At 40.1% G+C, this 24,942-nt stretch overlaps 1 protein-coding gene across 1 annotated transcript in view; it reads left to right on the forward strand.

The window, feature by feature from the left end:
- Positions 1 to 15,846, forward strand: part of egflam (EGF-like, fibronectin type III and laminin G domains) — a 37,078-nt gene extending 21,232 nt beyond the window's left edge. The window contains exons 11-25 of the mRNA XM_080766025.1: positions 666 to 766; positions 2,166 to 2,266; positions 3,053 to 3,197; positions 4,247 to 4,436; positions 6,277 to 6,402; positions 8,761 to 9,004; positions 9,223 to 9,334; positions 9,461 to 9,577; positions 10,152 to 10,332; positions 10,987 to 11,010; positions 11,240 to 11,318; positions 11,618 to 11,761; positions 12,485 to 12,568; positions 13,759 to 13,862; positions 14,459 to 15,846. Coding sequence (XP_080622151.1) covers positions 666 to 766; positions 2,166 to 2,266; positions 3,053 to 3,197; positions 4,247 to 4,436; positions 6,277 to 6,402; positions 8,761 to 9,004; positions 9,223 to 9,334; positions 9,461 to 9,577; positions 10,152 to 10,332; positions 10,987 to 11,010; positions 11,240 to 11,318; positions 11,618 to 11,761; positions 12,485 to 12,568; positions 13,759 to 13,862; positions 14,459 to 14,610 — 1,904 coding nt within the window. The 3' untranslated portion in view covers positions 14,611 to 15,846. The remainder of the gene's footprint in view (positions 1 to 665; positions 767 to 2,165; positions 2,267 to 3,052; positions 3,198 to 4,246; positions 4,437 to 6,276; positions 6,403 to 8,760; positions 9,005 to 9,222; positions 9,335 to 9,460; positions 9,578 to 10,151; positions 10,333 to 10,986; positions 11,011 to 11,239; positions 11,319 to 11,617; positions 11,762 to 12,484; positions 12,569 to 13,758; positions 13,863 to 14,458) is intronic.
- The last annotated feature ends 9,096 nt before the right edge of the window (positions 15,847 to 24,942 follow it).

Raw genomic sequence — 24,942 nt, forward strand, 5'->3', positions numbered from 1 at the left:
GGTGAGAGCTGGGACACGTGCAGAGCAGTAAGCTTGATTTATACTTGCACGGTGGTGTCACCCGCTGAAAACAGGCGATCTACAAGGTCAGAACACGTTGTGCTTGCGAGCTTGTAAATCTGCTATTTTCGGTGTATTGCGGCATATAAGTCGGGCTATAGATACACAAGCAGGCTGAGTCATGCAGCCAATGTGACCTGAAACACCTGCACCGCAGGCATCCCCACATGTGCGTATACACAAGCATGCTCACACACACACATTCACACCTGCGGAATGCCACATTACTGGCAGTAAAAGGTAGTGATCTTTTAAAAGAGGATTCTGTCACCTCCATTACCCTCTTGTGTCCAGCAGAGCATCGAAAATGGTGATGTTGATCAAGGTGTTTACAGATAGAGGCATCCCTCCCCCTACAACAGTATTTTACACCTTTGCTTTCACGTTGAGATGAATTGTTTGGGAAAACTCAGATTTTGACCTACAGTATACTGTTCAATTGCTTGTATGTACTTTGTGTGCTTTGCAAAGGACACTGCAGTGAAACTCAATACCATGTGTTGTGCCCTTCCTCTCTCTGACTGTTACTATACAATTCTGTGTCAATTAGTTTAATGTCGAAATTAAATCTCAGTTGTATTATTTTTTACCCTTGTGTTCTCCAGTGGTGTCAGTGAACTTTCCTCGGTTCTATGGCTACTCCCACATGACCTTTGAACCCCTGAAGAGCTCCTACCAGACTTTTCAGATCACTATGGAGTTCAAGGTACACTAATTATCTCTCTATTAATGATAATAAATAATAAATAAATGCTTCATATGTTCTCAGTGATTATAGTATGTAGATCAGCTGTTATAGCTGATCTACAAGCTCAAAACGTGTGGTATTTGTGATGTGTGACGTGATTTAATATAGTAGTGGGGTCTTTGAAACAGTCTCTCTGATGCAAGCGTAGTCAGTGTCCACTGTGGTTTAGTACAGTAGGTGAAAAGGTCTCTCTCTGGTACAGGCAGAGTCACTGGTTTAGTACAGTGGGTGAAAAGGTCTCTCTCTGGTACAGCAGAGTCACTGTGGTTTAGTACAGTGGGTGAAAAGGTCTCTCTCTGGTACAGCAGAGTCACTGTGGTTTAGTACAGTAGGTGAAAAGGTCTCTTGCTGGTACAGAGAGAGTCACTGTGGTTTAGTACAGTGGGTGAAAAGGTCTCTCTCTGGTACAGCAGAGTCACTGTGGTTTAGTACAGTAGGTGAAAAGGTCTCTCTCTGGTACAGAGAGACACTGTGGTTTAGTACAGTGGGTGAAAAAGTCTCTCTGGTACAGAGAGAGTCACTGTGGTTTAGTACAGTGGGTGAAAAGGTCTCTCTCTGGTACAGAGAGAGTCACTGTGGTTTAGTACAGTGGGTGAAAAGGTCTCTCTCTGGTACAGCAGAGTCACTGTGGTTTAGTACAGTGGGTGAAAAGGTCTCTCTCTGGTACAGAGAGAGTCACTGTGGTTTAGTACAGTGGGTGAAAAGGTCTCTCTCTGGTACAGAGAGAGTCACTGTGGTTTAGTACAGTGGGTGAAAAGGTCTCTCTCTGGTACAGAGAGAGTCACTGTGGTTTAGTACAGTGGGTGAAAAGGTCTCTCTCTGGTACAGAGAGAGTCACTGTGGTTTAGTACAGTGGGTGAAAAGGTCTCTCTCTGGTACAGCAGAGTCACTGTGGTTTAGTACAGTGGGTGAAAAAGTCTCTCTCTGGTACAGAGAGAGTCACTGTGGTTTAGTACAGTGGGTGAAAAGGTCTCTCTCTGGTACAGAGAGAGTCACTGTGGTTTAGTACAGTGGGTGAAAAGGTCTCTCTCTGGTACAGAGAGAGTCACTGTGGTTTAGTACAGTGGGTGAAAAGGTCTCTCTCTGGTACAGAGAGAGTCACTGTGGTTTAGTACAGTGGGTGAAAAGGTCTCTCTCTGGTACAGAGAGAGTCACTGTGGTTTGGTACAGTGGGTGAAAAGGTCTCTCTCTGGTACAGAGAGAGTCACTGTGGTTTAGTACAGTGGGTGAAAAGGTCTCTCTCTGGTACAGAGAGAGTCACTGTGGTTTAGTACAGTGGGTGAAAAGGTCTCTCTCTGGTACAGAGAGAGTCACTGTGGTTTGGTACAGTGGGTGAAAAGGTCTCTCTCTGGTACAGGCAGAGTCAGAGGATGGCTTGCTGCTGTACTGTGGGGAGAATGAACACGGACGTGGAGACTTCACTTCATTGGCCTTGGTGAGAGGGAAAGTGCACTACAGGTGAGTACTGCACTAGTTTGTTCATTCCATCCGATCAATATTTTTTGATGTTATTCACAGTAAAATCCTGAGTTTTAAAGCTGCATTTCCAAAACTTGTTTTGCTGAGTGAAAAAAAAATGTAAATTTGACCATTCAGAATTGGTTGTTAATGTTAATGTCATGGTTGTACTGTATTATGTATTATTAGTTGGTCTATTAGTTGGTCTACTTTCTGTTATATTGAGAAATGAAATTAGTTGTCAAGTTGGCACTCCTCAGCTTTCTGCTATGCAGTTTCTGTAAAATCATACCGGGTCTTGCTTTCAAGACTGAAATGGAGAGGTTCAGGAATAATTGGACTGAATTTCGCAGACAGAAAGCATTTCCCACAGGTTGTGTGGGACCAAAACACCAGCGGTGATTAAATCTTTTCATTTTGCTGCAATACATTAAGGAAATCCTACACCTAACATGTTTTAGAAATGCTCTGGGACTTTGCAGTGCACGGCATTTACCAGAAACCTGTGCCAACGGTCAAAGAGAATTTTACTCTTCTTAACTATTTACAGTTACACCCAATAATTTAAACTTAGTTGACTGAGGTCCTCCAGGGGTCTTTACTTGGCCCTCTTATTTTTTCCCTCTCTACATCAAATATTTTCACCCAAATTAGCCGATCTTCAATCTCACAACCTGGCTATTTTTGCTGAATTTTCATGTATTTTCGCTGGATGTTCACCCATTATAACATGCCCAAAATACGGATGCTAGGCTTCATGTGGTTAAACACTTTGCCATCCTACAGGTTTAACTGTGGTACTGGTGCAGCTCAGATTGTTGGTGAGAGTCGTGTTGTCCTGGGCCAGTGGCACACCGTTACTGCCTTTAGAGATGGGATGAGTGGCTGGCTCCGCATGGATAATGACAACCCCATATCTGGACACTCACAGGTGAGAACTGTCACCAAAAGGGGTTCATTTGGTTATATTTGTACACTCTCAGAGTTACAGTAAATTAATGAGGATTTCACTGTGTATATGTTAAACAACACTTTTGTTTCTATTTTATTTAACAATAATGCACACAAGACCGCACAGACTTTTTTGGTGCTATCCTTTTAGATCAAGTGTGTGTCTGAGTGTACTTTATTAGACAGAAATGTCTAATAAAGTACACTCAGACAGTCTAATAAAGTATTCATTCAATCAATCAAACAAGCACAGACGAAGGTTCAACTGCAAATTATACCGTAGTCTTTAATCAACATTTCATCTGTTGAATGTATACGTTTTGCCCCTAGGGTTGGACACTTTTAAATAATGACAGAGTATTAATAATGACAAATAATTGTAGTGGATGACGCCAATTAGCAAAAGCACAAGCAGTACGCACATTTGAAGCCATTTGAAGATAGAGCTTGAGTGAAATTGTTGTATCTTCATCACCGTTAAGAGCTCTACCATACTTGGACATAACCTTGCATCACCAGGCTTTCTGCAGTACTTGCAGAAAGCCTGGTTTCTATTCTGATTTGTCTATGCTTTCGTTGAACAGTAGGCTATGGCTACCTACAGTAGTAGCTGTAATTTTAAGACATCATACAAATGTGTTGATGCAGTCAGTGATAGAGCAGACTGGAATGGGAGGGGGCGGGGCCTGGGAAGCGGAAGTCTACAGACACCTACTGGCCAAAATATGGGGTAAACAAAATTACAAAAAGTTCAACTGTACAGTACAGTAAGAACTATGTTGTAAGGGGGGAAAAGAAGTCAACCCAATAACCAGACCACTGAGTGATATTTTGAACCAAGATTGGAGCCAGTTGGAGTGCTCGTGTGCTGGCCAACCCCAGGCGAACACCATGTTGTCATGTTGTCATGCTTGACCCTTTCAATTATAATAGTTTAATACCTCTGAAAGATTTAGTAAAAGACTAAGCCCCGTCTTATTTGACTACATCTTGCCTGGCAGTTACATTCTTTTCATTCATGTCTTCCAGGGTCAGTACACTAAGATCACCTTCCGCTCTCCGCTGTACCTGGGTGGTTCGCCCAGCGCCTATTGGCTGGTCAGGGCAACAGGGACCAACAGGGGCTTTGTTGGGTGTGTCCAGGGTCTGACCATCAACAACAAGGCAGCAGACATCAGACCATGGCCTCTGGGCAGAGCCTTAAGTGGCGCTGATGTTGGTGAGTTTGTGTGTCTGTGTGTGTGGTCGTATGTATGCACATGTGTGTGTGTGACAGCCACAGGCAGCAGCATTTGGCCCCTAGGGCCCTATTTGCAGAAGTACGCATTTTGAGTTATTGTTATGGGTGTTGGTTTTCTTTTGTTTCAGTCACTGAACTATAACACTATTTCTTAACTCCCCATAATGGTGATTGGCACTCCATGCAGTGGGCCCCTCTTTATACATTACAAAATGCTGAACAGCTGTGTAACCAGGGGAATGTAATTTACTGTACAGTAGGTCCCCTGAGCTGTGTTTCAGAAAAGACTTGGCTGTTGGAGATAGTATGAGTGTATTCTGTATGCCTTTGTTCGTATACAAACTAGATACTTTGGTTTTTAACTTGGTTTGGATCAGACCTTTCTATAATGTGTCCTTGTGCTTGATTTTTGAGGTTTCAAATTATTTTGTCATTCTAGTTTTTCAATTATCCCACAAGAAAACTGGTAGTTTCAATTTCACCCTCATTTACTCTTTTCTGTTTCATTTAGTTGTTTTGTTTGACAAAGAGCAGGTTTCACAGATTTCTCTAGATGTTGACCAATAAGGGTCAATCTCTGGATTTCTTACCATAGTACTTCAAAAATCAAGTAAAAATCTAAATCTTTTCATACACTGAGTAATCTCTCATGCAGTTTGAGATGAAGCGTCATTAATTTGGATTCCACCGAATGAGTTTTCAGTACCTGATTTACTCAATAGCCACTGTAGCTATTCTAAAATGCCTTGAGTTTGATAATAAAAACTATAAATAACCCTCTCAGGTTTTCATTTCATGATATTTTTTGTCTCTGCAATACAATAAAGTTATTTTAATTGAAAAAGAAAATTAAACTATCAACACATTTAACTCAGCTTTACTACAGTACAGTTCTTTGTCTTAACGTACAGTATCTGTATAATATACGATGATGACATGCAGTAAAGGCCGTCGGGATCGGGAGTCGAACTTGGACCGCTGAGCTACAGCCCAGCAAAAATGTTTTTAAATAAAAGATATATGAAATGTGTGAAAACAGACACTTGGAAAAGAGTATAGGCTATTTATTGATTGATTTCATACTTTATTAATAGGCTTTGGGCCAAGCCCCTAGGGACTAGGCTTGTTTCCATTGTGGTTCCATAATCGGAGATCGGATATCGGTCATAATTTCATAATCGTGCACTGATTCTCAAAGTGTTATCAAAGCTTTAAAATACTTGAGCCCTATTTATTTTCCGGGCTATTGTAAAATAGGCTCACAACGAATAGTGATCTTGCAACAGGTTCAGATTGAGCTCATACTGTAGTTTTTAGAAATATGTTGACAAATCTTAACAAATCTTTGACCTGAAAATGTTTAAGAACCACTGGGTTATACTGTGCAACTGCCACTTGTATTTGATCAGTGGCGTTTTACTTTGAACTTGAACTTTTGCGCAGTACAGTACAGTACAGTACAGTACAGTACAGTACAGTACAGTACAGTACAGTACAGTAGAGTACACCACTCACTTCAGACTCATCTTTCAAAGAACTAACATAATTTATACTATGGTATGGGGCAAATCGATAATGGAGCTTGACTCTTCACTCTTGACAACTTGGCCTCAATTATTTTATTACTTTTGAAAATGTTCATGTTGATTCGTTGATATATATATATTTATTTTATTTAATAAATTCAAAAGTAATTTTTTTATTCGATTAATCAGAAAAGTATTTGATAGAATAATTTGGTAGAAGATTATTGATTATTTGCAGCCCGTGTGCAGTAAGTACACTAATGTGTTTGTGCACCCTTGTTGTCTTCTACCAGGTGAGTGCAGCGACAGTGTTTGTGATCTGGTCACCTGTTCCAATGGAGGAATGTGCTTTGCTAACCGTGCTGATGGCTACATATGTCTGTGTCCACTGGGCTTCAGAGGGTCACTGTGTGAAGAGAGTGAGTCAATACATACACACACACACACACACACACACACACACACACACACACACACACACACACACACACACACACACACACAGGGCACAACTCCAGGGCACTGAGCAGTGTTGATTTCGTCGACTAAAACTAAGACGAAATTATTTCGTCGACTACCTTTTTCCACTGACAAACTATTGGAAACTAAATGAAAACTAAGCTATGATGACTAAAACTAAGACTAAATATACTGACAATTTCGTCAACAAATAAAAACTAGACAAAAATGTTAGGAAGGGTTTAGTGGACAAGAGATCCAGTATAAGTCATTTTACACTTGGTTGCATGCTGAAAATAGCCGATCTACAAGCATCTGCAAGTGAAAAAATAGTCCCGACAAAATACATTTTAGTCAACTTTAAATCACCTGTAGATTTAGTCGACTAAAATTCTCATGACATTTAGTCGACTAAAACTAAACCAACATTCCAGGTGACTAAAATGTGACTAAAACTAATTGAAGAGACTAGGACTAAAACTAAAATAGAAATGTGCTGCCAAAAACAACACTGAGGAGAGCGAGAAAGTTCATGGCCACCCTCATGGCCTCCCACCCTGGCCACGGCCTCCTCACCCTGCTCCCCTCTGGGAGAAGGTTGCGGCTGCCGAAGGCTACAAAAGCCTTTTCCCCCTCAGCCGCCAGGCTGCTACAGTAAATGACTCTGGCTTCCCTCCCACCCCCACCCCCTAGGGACTGTCACCGGCACTATGACTATGACTATAATGTTTTCACTATGATCTATAACTCTGCACTTTATATTTATACTTCTTACACGGTGTTGAATTTGTGTTTATTCGTATTTATTTGTGAAAAAAGGAAAATGTAATGGCCACACGCAAATGCCAAAGGAAATTCCTGTGTTTTACACAATGGCAAATAAAGGAATCTGAATCTGAACACACACACACACACACACACACACACACACACACACACACACACACACACACACACACACACACACACACACACACACACACACACACACACACACGTGAAGGTGGTAGAGTATATCAAAAGGTTATTTATTAAGTGTAGTTTGGAAGAACATTGGTCGAGACAAGTACAATTATATGTTATGTGGAAACAAGATAATTGATTGCACAGATGTGAAGTGAACCCCCTGCCCTCATGTTCCCCTCCACTGTCTTCCTCAGGTATTCCTCCTTCTTACTGTACATACAGTAGTACATGCAGTGTTTACACTAGCAGGGACAAAGCAACAGGCCACCATTTTTCAATGGGAGCCAGTGACATGAAGCAACACATTATCGCCTGACACCTGTTGCTTCTTGACATGTTCCAAAAAAAAATTAAGATACGGACACATTTTTATGGGTCCCTTTTATAATTATTTTTATTTTGTCTAATTATTATTATTTCAAAACGTTTTAAAAAAACATTCCCAAAAAGGAACAATTTACAGTAATTTCATGAAGAAATCTAAGAAATTCCATCTTCCATCCATCGATCTTGAGCTAAAACGTTTGGGAACCACTGCTGTAGGGCGCTCGGGTGGCCCACCACCGCAGGGGTTGTGGGTTCTAATCCACCGTGGTGCATTAGGCTCGGTTGAGCGCTATAGTCTATATACGAACACAATTAGCCCGTGTTCAGGCCAGTGAGGGAAGCTATGGGCCGGGAGGGTGATATCACTGCATGTATTCCTATGGGCTTGGGCAGCACCTGTCAGCAGGGAGTGTTGGGGGCTCCTCACTGGCAGGTAAGTCAGTAGGACAGCAGTGACAACACATGTGTGGGGAAGAATCTAATGGCAAAAATGACTAAATTGGGGAGAAAACGGGGTACAAAAAATATAAAGAAACTGGCTTAATCTACAACTCTGACGTTGAAAGATCAATCTGTGGCTTGAGCAAACACTTCAACAGCCGGCTCGGCAGCTGTTTTGTAGATTGTATCGTGTGTTGTTCGTTTAACTTTGAGTTACAAATGGATAAATGAACACTGAGGATTTTAATGTGTAATATATTTTTTCCACTGACCCTTTTGTTGTTACTGGGCTACTATATATCAACTCTCTCGCACCCACGCACGCACGCATGCACACATGCACAGTTTGCACACACACACACACACACACACACACACACACACACACACACACACACACACACACACACACACACAATGGTATCCCTATGTACTTGTAGGACATCAACATTTTAGATATCCTTTTTTTAAGCATTCTTTTTTGTTGTTGCCATTTTTAGCCCTAACCCTAAAGACTGGGGTATATTTAGTTGCGTGTCGCCATTTGGGCCTCATAAGTACTATCCTTCTCCTTGTCTCTCCAGATTTCCAGCTGTCCCTGCCCCACTTTAACGCCAATGTGTTTTCATACGCTGCCGTCCCCTGGCCCGAGAGCAGCCAGAGTTATCTGTCCTTCATGGAGTTTGAGCTGACATTCCGGCCATCGGTATCCGATGGAACGCTGCTGTACAGCGACGACGTGGACAGTGGCGACTTCCTGGCCATCAACCTAGTGGACACATACGTGGAGTTCAGATTCGACTGCGGTTCTGGAGGCACCGTAATAAGGTGCCGGCAGACTTTTATCATCTTAATACGTCGTTTTCAAACTGTAGAGCTGTGGATTTGTAATGCACATTGTGACTGTACACTGTACAGCGTTAAATCCCCAGCAGTCATTTGAGAGTGTACAAATCTACCAAAATGGACAGGTCACTTTGGTAACAGTTACAGGTAACACTCAGGACTCTACACATCAGACAGTGTACTTGTGTTGTGTCCTGTAGGAGTGAGGAGCAGATCAATATGAATGCCTGGCATGAGCTGAGGGTGTCTCGGACAGCAAAGAGTGGCATCTTACAGGTGGACAACCAGAAGCCAGTGGAGGGTATTTCTGAGGTATTCAGCATTTAGTCATTGTCCTCATTATTAATTAATAGCAGTGTACTGTGTCCTATGATTTTTTTTGTAGCAGCAGTTTTGTACTCACTGGCACAACTAATGTCTGTATTTCTCTGTCTAAAGGGAGCATTCACTCAGATCAAATGCAGCTCTCCTCTTTATGTTGGTGGAGTACCTGCATATGATCAAACCAAGAGCACGGCAGGTGTGCGGGGGCCCTTCACTGGGACAGTCCAGAAGGTATGACAACAGAGTAATATATATGCCTTTTGGTTTGGGACAGTTGATTTGATGATATTGTTGTTTTTAAGTGGTGTAATACAACTCATTGAAAGACAGTAATTTAAAGCAAAGGTCTATACAAGCTACCGTCGGGAAGGAGAACGAGAGATGCAGCATAGCCAAGTATCAAGGAAGTTCTCATAGCAGATGCAGTACCGATTAAGTACGAAGGAAGTTCTCATAGCAGATGCAGTACCGATTAAGTACGAAGGAAGTTCTCATATATAACCCGCAGCTCCAGGTTAGAAGCAACCAAGGTCAGAAGTAATAACCTCGTCCTAGAGAATCTACATACCCAAGTAGATTACCCACGTGATCAGACTCTTAGACATTATTTTGCTTCACATTCATTAACCTCTTTTGAGCCCTTTATACAGGAAAGGCGACTAAATTACGGCCACAATACGGTAGTAGGATATTATTTGAACGTATGCCACGGGCAGTTTCCAATCAACCTTATTTTTCTTGCTCTTTCTTTATTGCACGCGTTGTGTGTATGTTCATGTGTACACACACACTCTTACCCATGCAGCTGGTTCTCAACGACCGTACCATCGACATAGCATTGGCTTCTGCTGGTGGAGTTAACGTGGAGAATGCAGATCATCCATGTGTGGACAATCCCTGTGCTAACGGAGGGACCTGCAGACCAAAGTGGGACGGGTACGAGTGTGACTGCTCCCTGGGCTACGACGGCAGGCACTGCCAGAAAGGTCGGTTGCATTCACAGTGACGTACTGTAACGTTGTCCTTTTACTTTTAGCTGGTCACATTGACTTTTCTTGGTTTTACACATTTACATCCTGAGTATTTTTATTCTGTGTTGTATAAGTGTTGGATTGTATTTGTTTCAGGAGCAATGACAGCATCAGTATGAACATTTACATGTTTGTGTTAAAACAATTTAGCTTAAATTACTTCCAAGTCACAATGTTGAATTGTTAACTGGCATCATTTGTTGAACTGATTTAAATGTAACTATTGACTATGTATGGTATATATGATGCTCCATGAAAAGTGATGATTCCCTCTTGTGTAATAGAACTACTGGAACCTTTTAAGTCTGTGGTAAAGGAGACTGGCAACTAGGATTGAGCACTTCTGGATCAGAATGCATATGCATGCATATTTAATGCATGTGAAAGCAGAATATCAACATAGAGAGCATAGCAGAGCTATTGTTATTAAGATATTGCAAGGTTATACCGTATACTATGAGGCAGGACATTTCACCTTATAAACTATGTTCATTTGGGATTAAATGCTTTGTTTTTCCATTGCATTCTAACATAATCTAATGTATTGAACAATTTAATCTCTTCTAAGCTCCTCTATGCCTTCCTCTTTTTTAATGCTTTCGCTTCCAGAATGTGGAAATTACTGTTTGAACAGTAAGTTTTCATTCAATATTGATTTTTGCAAAAAGGTCTATTAAAACCAGGAAATATTCAAATCTCAAAATGACAAACAAACAACATCACAACATTATCAGCATCACAATGTACTCAATATAACTTTCTGATAATGATACTCTCCTTTTTTGTCTGGTATGATTAAGCATGCTTGTGCTGCCACCCTGTGGTCCTCTTAAGTAAGTGCCTTTTTCCCCCTCATTGCCAGCTGTGACTGAAGCGATTGAGATACCCCAGTTCATTGGCCGAAGCTATCTAACATACGATAACAGGGATATTCTGAAAAGGTTGGCAATTTCACACTTATTTACACTTTTACAAAATAAATATCCCACAACTCCATCTTCACAAATTAATAATAATTGTGCCGTTTAAAGGCACAACAATTTATACACACACATGCATGCAGGCACGTACACTTGCACGCACGCACGTACAAACACACACATGCATGCTAGAATCCCTTGCTACATGCATTTGTAGAACAGGAGTAGTTGACTACCGGTAGTTTTGCAAACAAAAATATCCAAGACATGTAATTGTGTGTGATTGTGCGTTCTCACATGCATACCATCTGTTTGTTCAGGGTGTCTGGTGTCAGGACAAGCCTTTTCATGCGTTTCAAGAGCTCTGCAAAGGATGGTCTGTTGCTGTGGCGAGGAGACAGCCCAATGAGAACCAACAGGGACTTCCTGTCCATGGGGCTTCAAGACGGGGCTCTAATCTTCAGGTGTGGCTATTTTTGCCGAATGTTTTCCTATTGTGACATCCCCATGCAGTATTGGGACACAAGCGTTCATGTGGTTAAATATATCTGCTGGAGGCTATACAGGGACACAAATCATCTCATACGCTCCTTCAACTTCGCTCTGTGGAAAGATAATTTAATTATCCAAGATGATAAGACATTTATTGATCACAGATCGTCCAAGTAAAGAACCTGGCTCCTTGAGCTTGATGGGATTGGCAGTAGCCCACAAAGATTAGATACATTTTATCTATTTACATCACATACACATTTTAAAGAGCAACCAGGCGTGCGAATGTCAGATCTGCACTGCAGTATTACATATTGCAGGGGTTTTCAACTGATTATGAACCAGGGACCACCACCCAGACTAATTACAATTTAGGTTATAATATTTGTAAGACCGTTGCATGTTTGGGGGCCAGGAGGACAGAGTAAGGTTAAAATATTTGTAAGACCATCGCAAGTTTGGGGGCCAGGACAGAGTAAGGTAAAAAATGAAGCAGAACAATGGTAAGCCCAGGTTAGTGGAGACAGAGTTAGAAGGGTCTTTTAGCAGCATTTTTCCTGTCGTTTTCCCCACTGAAAGTATACAGCTCCCTTGCAGCCTTTTTGTCATAACTATCATTTATGTAATGTAGCACTATAGTAAATATACTTAATACACACATTTGAAATAATCCTACATATTCTCCATGTTTCTAGTTATAACCTAGGAAGTGGTGCAGCCAACATCATCATCAATGGGTCCTTTAGTGATGGAAGGTGGCACAGAGTAAAAGCTGTGAGGTAAGCAATAATACTGTACTGTATCACCTGCTTAAAGGGTAGTCTCACAATAAGCCTAGTTGAACCCTGCAACCACTTGCAACAGAATCTCTCATCTAACAAACCACTGTACCAATCACATTTCTTGTGCATGCTGCCAGTAGGACAACACAATTATATTCTTACATTCCTAGGAGGTATGCATGCCTACCTCTTTCTGAACGGTGTAATAGTTTATCTCATTCTGGCAGGGTTGGTAGTGGGTAGAGCCACATGTCACATTCATAATTTAATTCCCATTAACATTATCACATCCATTGTCAGAAGAGTGTTTCGTTAGAATGGAGTAGTTCTTAACCCATTGACGCCTGGTGTAACGTATACGTTGTTCTACCCTTGATGCCGGCCGTGCTCTTCTGTGTCTCATCAGCTATTGCTATACATGTAGCAACATAACTATTTTTTTTTTAAATCATCAGAATTTGAAGGTTTTCAGAAACCTTAGGTCAGGCCCTAGAAGGCGTTCCCAGATTTGGCCTCAGGCATCAATGGGTTAAAGTCAATCTTTGGAAGAATTTTAAAAAGTCTACTTTATGTCCGTGTCAAAATCATTCAATTATGAATGGACACATGGCTCCTTCAACCATGAGAAACCCTATTGTACCATTCAGGAAAAAGAGTTGACATACATGCCAACTAGGAATCATCATGTTGATGCTGTATGGTTGGGTTGAACATGATTTACAAGCTACCATAAAAAGACAGAAAGAAAAAAATAACTGAAAAGAGATCCAAGGCACTCAAGGACTTTATTGTAGAAAAAGTTAAATGCCCGGATAAAGATCAGTCGGTCAAAACATTTGCTACAGTAAAGTTCTTTTAGATCTATATCTTCTTCTTCTGGTCTTTGAGTGCTCAGCCTCAGATCTTATCTTAAGTTTATTGTTTTATATTCTTTAACTCTGTTGGGCACCTGGTAGTTTTTCCAAATTTTTGTCTTTGGAATACAAGCTGTCTAAATCTGTTGGAAAATCTAACATGTCTAAATCTGAAAGGGATGTTCTTGTTCAACTCTGCACTGACACTCCTACAATAATTTTCCTTGCAGATGAAAAGTAGGAAAATGTGCCCATAATAGGTGGTTAACATTAAAATTGTTAAACTGTGATCATATCATGCTGATGAGTACTTGCAATGCCTCATCTCTCCAGGGATGGACAGTCAGGCAAGCTGACAGTGGATGACTATGGAGCAAAGACAGGCAGGTCACCTGGCAAAATGAGGCAACTCAACATCAATGGGCCATTATATGTTGGTACGTAAACTTTCATTTTCTTCACCGATCATACTTTACTGTACACAGAATATAATTTGCTGTTGGGCAGAAACCTTATCAGGGTTCCCACGGGTCCTTAAAAAGGTCTTAAAAAGTATTATATTTGACTTTCAAAATGGTGCAAGAACCCTGCTTACCGTATATCTCCATATTTGTTTTTAAATAAATGAATGCCCTATTTTATACTTAGTAATATTACAGTGTCTCCTAAAAGTATAGCCAGTCTATCACATTGCATCTTCTAGAATCTAGGTGGTTCTTTCCACTATATTTGAAACATTTTGTAAATACTATAGTCTGGAGGGCAACCACACTAATGAAATAAATAGAAATACATGCCATTAATGACATGCCAAAAATAGGGACACCAGGTTGAAAGCTTTTAAGTCTGTGGGTTTTATTAACCAATGAAAAATATTAACAAGAGCATGTGACTAAATAATAATGACACAGGTTATTTTGTCCATTTCCTGAAAAGCAGAGTTCTTGGATATACAAGGTTTCCGCCCGATAGCGACGACAATATGCTATGCGTTCTAGTTTGCATTCTTTGATTATGTGTTGTTTCTCTGAAGGTGGAATGAAAGAGATTGCCTTGCATACCAACAGACAGTACATGGGAGGCATGTTGGGTTGTGTGTCTCACTTCACTCTCTCCACTGACTACCACCTTGCTCTGGTGGAGGATGCAGCTGACGGCAAGAATATCAACACCTGCTCCACCTAGACATTTGCCTCGGATATGTGTCAACACCTTTCTCAGCATGAGTGAATCCCTTCACCAGCAATTGAAGTCAATCTCTTGGGACCAATGGAACAGCTTTGTTATGATTGCTCTTACAGTATGTGAAGAACATAGTTTAAAACCATCTCTTAAGATGCCAAGACATGAATTACAAGGTCTATTTTAGCACCTTGACCCACATGAAACATTTTCCACAAATGCACGCAGTGTTGAAGACCAAAGTTAATCAACGGAAAACTATTCAGCATAAACGCTCTGGGAAATGAGGAAAACACTGCTGTGGGAATAAAAGGGATGATTGGAAGACCTTTTGAAGGAATTATTTTTCATGGAATGATTTCAGTTATATCTTATTTATTTTTTCTACTTTACATCATTATTTGGTTGCTGGAAATACCAAATTATTTAAGCAATTGCAATTTTACTTTTCTTAAACGTGACCTTGAGCGATTAGTACTAACTTGTTTGTAGAATATTTTCATCTGCTTTTGGGCCACGAATTACCATTGTGGTTATTATTATTATTATTATTATTATTATTATTATTATTTATGTTTTTATGTTATGTTTTGTTTCATTCAGTCCTTAGACTACATTGTGTTTTTAAACGTATGTGTTGAGTTGACAGTGTAAACTGGCCAAAATGAGGGATTTCAATATAGTGATACTGCACTATATTGTATACGTCAGCCTTGGAGTTGAGTTTGTTGTAGATTTTGTTTCATACTGTACCAGTGACCATAGAAAATATCTATGAGTTGTGTTTTTAGTTGTCAGTTTTTTGTCCTTGCAGGCCTAAGGAAACTGGAATAATACCCTCGCTCTAAAAGGGATGCATATTTTCTCCACCACTGAAGTTCTTTTTGCAGATGAATCAGATCGGCATTGAGTGCATCTCAATACACGCTATACATTAACTGGCCACTGTCAACCTGGCATCGTTCTTTTGGATGTCATTGTAGTACAACAAATGTTCAAGTTTCTTTTCTATAATATCATATCAATTGCAGATCATAAGCTCACAACAAGCTTGTAGATCTATTCTTTTTTTTAATAGATTTTGCCACCCTTTATTTCAGAAATAACGCCTCTGGTTCTGATGTGTTTGAATGTCCTGTCTTGTTCATAAGAATTACTGTATGTTTAACAATCATTTTTGTCCCGCTTTTGAACAAGTTTTATTTAAAAACTAAACTATACATGACACTGTACTATCAATGCCCAAAGAACATTTTTAATTATTAAGAGATATTTGAAATTATAAAATAAAAACAAATATCTATCCCTTAATCTGCTCTATTGAGATTTTGTTTTTAATATAAAAAATTATAATTTAACATCTTACTGGTATTCCAATGAGAGCCCACCAGTTTGTTCTGTAATTATTATTATTTGCTACCGTAGGTCGCAGATTACTATGAAAACCTGTCCGTCCGTCGAACCATCAGTCACGTCACCATATATGGCCGTCAGTCCGTTACGCCTCGTGACACATCACACCACCATATACTGTATGGTCGACGCTCCATATATGGCCGTCTCCATATATGAAGATCACGACATCGACCTCATCAAACCCTGGATAGCCATACATGGAGAAGACTGGATCATAACCTAGATCTGCATATATGGAGCCGGCCAGCAACTCTACATCTGACCTCAGACCCTTAGATCTCCATACAGTATATGGAGCTGACCTGTTCTGACATTCCCTATGTTGATTCTTCCCCACCCGTCCTTCCTCTTCGATGTCTTCCTTTTGACTGATACCTGTCCATTCAAACTCTAGACGGGCCCTCAACAGGCCCGAGTTCTCAACAGGCCCGAAAATTAAGTACGGGCCTACCTGGGCCCTCATCAAACCCTGTACAGTGTACACTCAAGACACTGCCCCCGCTGCCACCCTTAGATCTCCATATATGGAGCTGACCTGTTCTGACATTCCATATGTTGATCTGACCTTATCAAACCCTGTACACTCAAGACACGCTCCATATATGGCCAGACCTCATCAAACCCTGTACACAAGACACTGCCCCCACTGCCACCCTTAGATCTCATGGAGCTGACCTGTTCTGATATTCCATATGTTGATCTGACCTCATCAAACCCTGTACACCCAAGACTTACTGGTATTTATACTGTCTGCTGCATTGTCATGTCAGCAATTTGGTTTGAAAGTAATAGACTCAATCAGAGATCTCATATCCTCTGGCTACACAATACTATGACATTATGTACCTGTCAGCATTGTGCCAAACTGCCAGTTAATGTATGGATGCAAGAGAGCTCATTCACAACTTCAGAGTTGACTGAAGTGTCCCCCAGAGTCTACAAGGCCCACTCCTTTTTCCCCCTCTACTACACCAAATATCTTTGCCAAAAATAGTAGTTAGATCTACTATTTTTCAACGTGATGTGTTGTGAGCTTGTAGATCAGCTGTTTTATCTGAACTTTCACCCAAGAATAGGTACAGTATATTCCTATATATCCTATTATATATCCTCTGAACCACTTTGACCACTAGGTGGTGGTAATGGACGAAGTTTGTCGAACCTCTAATCAAGACAGCAGGGCGCTGGTCTCCTCATTCTGTTGAATATTCTATGTTGTTTATAATCCTCTTCTCACTTCTAAGGAAAATATGAGGATACACGTTATCACAAAGAGAATGACACAAAGATCATATTGTAGGTTTTTCTAGTCACTTCAAGGGTTGGATATTTGTGGTTTGGTTTCTCTGTCTTGAGCTTTATTGTTTTTATAGGGCCTGTGGTGCTATGGTACCATGAGGTTCATCCATAGTCGAAGAAACCACGAGTGCTCCTGTTGAGTCTTCAAAGTATTCTTTAATTTATATGACCAGTGAAGAGATCCTACACAAAACTCTTGTTCTTTGGTTGCCTTTTTTTATCACATTAGTTGCCATTTTATCTGGAAAGATACCTCGATGTGTTTGACCCAAGGCTTAGAATGGACAGTTTTTCCCAGGTGTAGTAATGATAGTTTGTTTTCAGTGTGGCTCACTGAAAACAAACTATCATCATCACTACACCTGCAGATTCTACCAAAGAGGTGAGGGCTTTTTCAACCTGCAATTTTGTCCTCGTCTGAGACGAGCAGAGAGAACAATTGCAGACAGTCACATACTGTCACATATGCAGCATGCTCAATTATTGTATTTCAACCTTTTCCATTCTGTATGTTTTTGCTTGAGCAAGACACAACATCTTTGGGGATCAATTGCAGATTATGGTTACTGGAGAGTATTAAAACATGACCATGGACATGACAGCTGTAGTTTATCTTTTGTCCCACATGTAAATGACTTCTATATAGACACCGGGACATTGGTTATTGCTACAGAAAAGGGAAATAAACATCATCATACCCAGCATATATTTCCCTCACCTGTCTCCTCTTGCTAATTACCTCTGATCATCTACTTAGTAGATGATCTAGTAGATTCTACTAGCTCCATTCCCCACAGCCAATCAGACCCAGCCACTCCACACTTAGTATATTCACCTGTCACTCATTATATGGCCTCTAGTCACTCCATCTCAGATTATTGTTCTTCTTCGCTCCACAAGGTCCGTCTATGTATACTGTACTGCTATATTTAGTGTTTGTTTGATGTCAAACTAAACTTTACCTTTGACAATTGTTTTTGCTTTGTGGACTCCGTACTTTTGCTTGCACTTAAAACTTTTGAAACCTGCAATTGCATAACTACCTACTATCTTTTTATGTGATTAAAAATTAATGTTCTAAGGTTAATTTGTCAAGAGATAAATCATCTCTGCTTCAAATCTCAAAACGGCATGAAACTCAACATTAATTTGTTTGTCCTTATGTTAGCTTTCCTCAGCCTTCAGGTTCACTGACAACCTAAACATCACAGGAATCAGAAGCAGGAATGCCTTCTTTAGACTTTACCTCTGTTGGGTTATGCCTAATTTACTGTATACTTGGCTGTGCGCCATTGTTGTTCACAGATAATTAATTTAAAAGCTGATCTACAAGCTCACAACGTGATGGTGTTTGACTCAAATGAGCTTGTATGTATATCATCTTTTTTCTTTGTTCAACATCTAGTAGGATATACTTGGACTAAGACGGTATAGCCTACATTTAAGTTACAGCAATGGTCGAGACCAGTCTAATATGGATTGCCTTAGAGGTTTGCAATTTTGTATGTTACATAATACAAGGCATTGAAGGCAATATGTGTAGTAAATTGGCTACACGATTTGGAAACAAAATGGGTAGATGAAGAGACACACTGGTGTTTGTTTTTGATTTGTCCCTCCATTGTCTTCTTCAGGGACACAGCATGGCAGCATTGGTCTGGCTGCCAGTGGAGGTGTTGGATTGAACCATGGACTGCAATGCTGCCTGGGGTTGTCACAGGTATGTCCTGTACTGTAGAGCAGGAATGAATGAATGAGTTTATTTCAAACATTATTTTAAATCAAACACATTAAAACAAAACTGAAACAAAAAAGAAAATACTCCAACAATGTCCGAAAAGGAAGTATAAAACGTATTAAACCCTGTACACTCAAGACACGCTCCATTATGGCCAGACCTCATCAAACCCTGTACACACTGCCCCCACTGCCCCCCCTTTTGCTTTTACCCATATAACTTTAAAAAAATATATATGTATACACACATATATTTACAACAACCCAATTTATCATTGCTTAAAGGAAGACATGAAAATAGAGCAAATAAAAACAATCTCGGCAATAACAGAAATAAAATCAATACAACTGGTAAACCCGGTACTTTAACTAAAAAAAATAACTAAAAAATAAAGAAAATCATTGGCACAGCTAGGGGAGGGTAATCACTGGCACTGTCACGTACATGAATATGTGAGAGAGCATTTTTGGTTTTAAAATAAAGTAGTTAATTAGATTAATGGCCCTATTTTCAATTGCACCACTCAGTTCACACGGGTGTGATTCTTTTTTACTATTTTGAAAAAGATTTTTGAAAAATATCCAATCTTAAAGTTCAAGTGTTGATGTAGATCGGCTAGTTGAACAAATTGTATGGTTTTTTTTTATATTAAAACGGCAAAAAGTTTAGTGATAAGGGGTTTAGCACTGACGAAAATAGGTCCCCTCATACAGTATGTACAGGTATGCAAATTACATCCTGCACCTAGGCCTAATTACACATGAATTCAAACTCTGAACTCTGACTAGGGATACCTATCTCCCAGATGAGTCTAATGATTATTACAATGCCCTGATGAGAAAGAAAATTGTATTATATAAAAAGTATTTTATTTTGATGGTGTCATAATTAATTGTAATGTTGCTATGGCATGCTGACAGATGTGACAATCAAGAAAATAAAAACATGGCACTTTGTTTACCAATAGCCACGTCACTCTGACTCAGACATAAACATAAACAAACCTGATACATCCATATAGGCATGTCCATAAAGAAACCTGATATGCCTGCCCATTATATAATATAGCCATACAGTAATAGTATACGGTATGGAGATAATGGTTGTCCAGACAGAGCCACAGATCCGACAGCTATGCACATATTATGTGCATATGGGACTGACCAGAGCTTTCTATTAGAGAGTTGCCTCCGTTCTCTTCATCGGGCCGGGTCTTCTACTTAGACTTCTTAGACGTTGCGGGGAATAGTGACAAAATTGTCGCAAAATTGATATGTGGTTGTCCAGAACCACCAATCCAACCGATATGTATGGGCATGCCAATATACAGGGTATGGCTATGGGCATAGTATACTAATGATATCAGGGATCTCCAATATGGGCATACAAGGAACACAGGTACAGACAGATACAGAGATGTCCATATATGGGCACAAAAGGGGCACAAACGGGTACTCTGACAAAGCCCCTGCATAAACAGGCCAATCCCTCTTAAAAATGCATCAATTTAATTGTGACTTTAATTTTAGAAAGAGAGGGGCAGGCGGGCTATTTGGCCTACAGTAAATCTCATTACATTTATCCCTAAGCCTGTATACTGCCCTGGTTTTTCCACGTGCAATCTAAGCTACATTCTCTATGTACTGGTCAACATGAGCCCAGGGGACGCTAAAGAGGCTTAAGATGGACATTACATGTGTCACTCTCATTTCTCATTCATGTCAGATTGCTGCATTTCCTGTTTTCTTCTCACTTTCGTAATCGTAATACATTTCAGACAAATTCAGACCTTCTGAGATCAAATGGCTCAAAGTCTTCCAACACCATATTCTGCTACCATCTTTAAATAGGTCACACCTCAAAATTATAAACAAAGGTTTAGCTACATGTAGCTGAGCAACAGCACCACTCAGTATAGGTTAATGGTTTGCTACTGTCCAGTGTCCATATACTTGACGGAGATCTACAAGCTATCAATGCGCGAGTGTGTGTGCATGTACGTAACCATATTTCTGTCCTTGCATGTTTTTTAACTTTAACAACACTGTAATGTTTAATATGGCATTGACATATGACATAATATTCCACTGGAATGATTCCAGTAAATCATTTAGTATTAGGCTGAAGATATTTTGGGATGTACTATGGGAGTATGGGGTGAGGGGAAATGAGGGCCATGATCAAATCCTTGTACTCCCAAAGCGAGAGCTGTGTCTGGATTCTCGACAGTATGTCCGACTCCTTCATGTGGGGATTGGCCTCCGACGGCGCTGTGCATTGTCATCTCTTGTTCGTGATATTCATGGGCAAATCTGAGATCTGAAGACGCAGTCATGGAGGAGAGGGTATACACTTCAGTGGGCTGAGGATTGCATCACTGCTTTTTGTAGATGATGTGATCCTGATGGCATCATCTCTCTTGTGACCTCCAGCTCTCACTGAATTGGTTCGCATGCATGTGTGAAGCAGCTGGGCTGAGGAAGCCATGGTTCACTCTGGGTTGGGAATGAGGTCTAGCCCCAGTGAAGGAGTTCAAGTGGGGAGGACGGAGGGAGAAAAAAGATCCACCAGAGAATTGGAGCAGCAGGAGTTGTATTGCAGTCACTGTACCGCACTGTTGTGATTAAAAGAGAGCTGAGCTAGATGGCAAAGCTCTTGCAATTTGAATTTTATTTACATAAAAAACATACACAATTTAAAAGATAATTACAGAAAAACTAAACAAAACAAAGACCTACTGTTAAAGTATCTATGGTATACTATTTAGTTACTATGGTACCTATTATCTACCTTAGTAACCTTACTTACTATTGTAGGTCTATTATCTATGGTACTTTTTCATCAGTGGTACTTACTATAACTTATTATTTATGGTACTTTACTTACCTATATGTTACTTAGCTTTTATTTATGGTACTTACCATAATTTATGATACTTACTTTACAGGCCTGGAATTTCATCGTTTTAGGGAAGGTGTAGTCATTTTATACACATGTATAACTATTAGCTAAATAAATAAATACAGAATATTTCAGAATTCAGAATCTCAATAAGACACACAAAAACATATTGACGGAAAAGAAGCAAACAAAAAAACTGTGGAATCAGCTGACACACTTGGGCATTGTTGACAGTAGAGCATCAATGCCACTGTGGCCATAGGCTTATAGGGTTTATTATGTTTTGAAGAGCATAAGGCCAAATAAAGGGGCAACGGTGTCCATGGACTTCATGGCCTCCGTGAAATTGACTGGACGAATACGTTCAGGGATTATGAAGTCCTCTGAGCATGACCTAGGAAAGGGAAGTCTGGCACTCTCTGATGGAACTGTTGCCCCTACGATATGGATGGATTAGGCTGAAGAGAGTGGGAGATAAACCTTGTCACTTTGACCTCAGATGATAATCATTCATTGAAAATGGCAACATTTTCATGAATAATAGTAGTCTGTCTGTCTGTCTGTCTGTCTGTCTGTCTGTCTGTCTGTCTGTCTGTCTGTCCACTCTGTCCACTCTGTCCACTCTGTCCACTCTGTCCGTCTCTGCTTTTACTATAGCAACAGTTTATATATAAATATTGTCATATTTCAGTTTTTTCCCCTGTGTATAGGCTAATATTGACTAAACACTGAATGGCCCATAGCCCTGGGGATGTACAGTACCCGTGGTCATGGGACCATTAAAACACAATAGCCTGGCTTCACTGCAGTGCACGGCGCACGCCAATAGCTGCGGGAGCTTAACAAACATATTAAAGCATATACTTTATGGGGCTGTGGTGGCTTGGGCACCTAAAGCCTCATTTATACTCCGTCGCAAGACGTATCACAAGTCGAAAATAGAAGACCTACAAGCTCACAATGCGGCTATTTCTATTTTCAACATGTGATACCGCCGTGCGTAAAACAGGCTTAATACTGATCAATAGTAATTGGAACAACGACCTAATATCGCCCTACTGTACATCATTGAGACCTTCCACAACACTAATGTTTTTCCATAGACCCAAGGGCATTTTACATAGTATGAACATTGTTGGTGTAGGCAGGATAGTGAGTGACTTGCTGGTTGCCAGTTGGAATCCAGACTGGATGGAAAAGTCTAGGTGGGCGAAGTGAATGAATGAAATTACTTATTAATGTTCTATGAAGTGATTTTATTGTCTGTGATAAAGTTCTTTCAATTGCATTTTATATTTGAGCGGCGCTAGCTGCTCCAAATGCACAGCTTTGTGTGTATGTCTGTCTGTATTGTGTGTATGTCCGTCTGTCTGATTGGCTGATGACGTTCTCATCATCATACACCATCATCATGACAAAAGGTGCCGCTCACTTCACACAAGTGTGAAGTGAGTGGGGGGTGTAGTGGGGGTGACATGATAGGGGCCCTTGAAATGAAATAATAATTATTTGGAAAGACGAGATACAGTAGAATCAGGCTAATTCTGACTGCCTAAATCAACATTTCTATAAATGTGATTGATTGAATACAGTTCAATTAAGGTCCGCTACGAGGATTTAAACCCAAGAAAGCCTATGGCTTGTTTGCATTGGGGTCCACCATATAAAATTCACAAATACCGATGTATACTACGATGTTTGTACATTAATAGAATATCTGAATATTGACTACCGTCACATAGACGGTGACAATTTCTGTCTCCCTCTCCCACTCTCCTACCTCAATGGCGGAAGTGGTAATCCTCTCTTAATTAGACCAATCTGTCAATAATGCTCGTCTCATATCTGTCTCATATCCTTCTCCATCTGCTTACCATGCCCGGTCAAATCTCATCGTTCCCCATGGACTGTATACATTCAATGGCAAACAACGAGCACATCCCTATATATATTTTCATGCCTCCATACATCTTTCAGCATCCATTTTCTGCTCAAGTTTGATTGATTTCGTTTCTTCTTTTCCCACTACCTGATTATATTCATGAGGCTTATCATACTATACAGTACATGGCAGTTTGACAGGGATTAGAGAAAGATGAGAGCAAGTCAATCTCCACATTGTAGCTCAAGCTTGTGGCAGGATGTATTGTGACAAGAAACCTGCTGCCGTGCTTAATATAGATTTTACCCTTTTGTAGTACGATACAATCCCCAATAAACTGCCATCTTTATTTTAGAACTACCTGCCTTCCCGCAGGGGCAGTCTTATCTCTTATCACAACAGTCAATAGATTATTCCATTTACATTCTCTGTTTAGTGGAGAGTTTTGTAATTTCGTTTATTATTATTATTATTATTATTATTAGGCCTATTATTATTATGATTATTATGTTAGTTTCTGTTTTTGATAGATTTAAATTTTGATCAAAAATAAAAATGTAATCTATTGCCAAATAGATACTTTGTAAAAAGCTATTTTGTGTCAACAATTCTAAATAATGGAATTCCATGGAGTAAATCTACCCACTGTTTCTATGTTGTACTAATAAAGGTCAACAAGGCTAGAACAGCCCTGCAGCTGTCAACCTGAAAACATCTGCTGATGCTATACATGATATGTATTATAGAATGGACTTAATACACGAGCACAACGTGCATACACATACACATGCAGTACATGCATATTTGCACACACTGACATGCATACGGGCAGACACAGATTCAAATATGCATGCACACACTGACACACACATTATACTCACACACATACACACTATCATAATATCTCATATCAAGCAGAGAAAATGCCCGTCCACATGCATGCACAATGGAAAGATTATGACGGTTATTGGTTGCTGTAGGGGCTTAGTTGATATAGTCTTTCTAATCTCTGCATTCCTCCCCTTCCTTCATCTCGTAACCTCTTTCGGACAACATGACGGTCCTGCACCATACAAAGTAAGAAAGTGAAATGCAGCGT

This window comes from Protomyctophum bolini (genome assembly GCF_963924005.1).
Source record: "Protomyctophum bolini genome assembly, chromosome: 6".
Lineage (NCBI taxonomy): Eukaryota > Metazoa > Chordata > Actinopteri > Myctophiformes > Myctophidae > Protomyctophum > Protomyctophum bolini.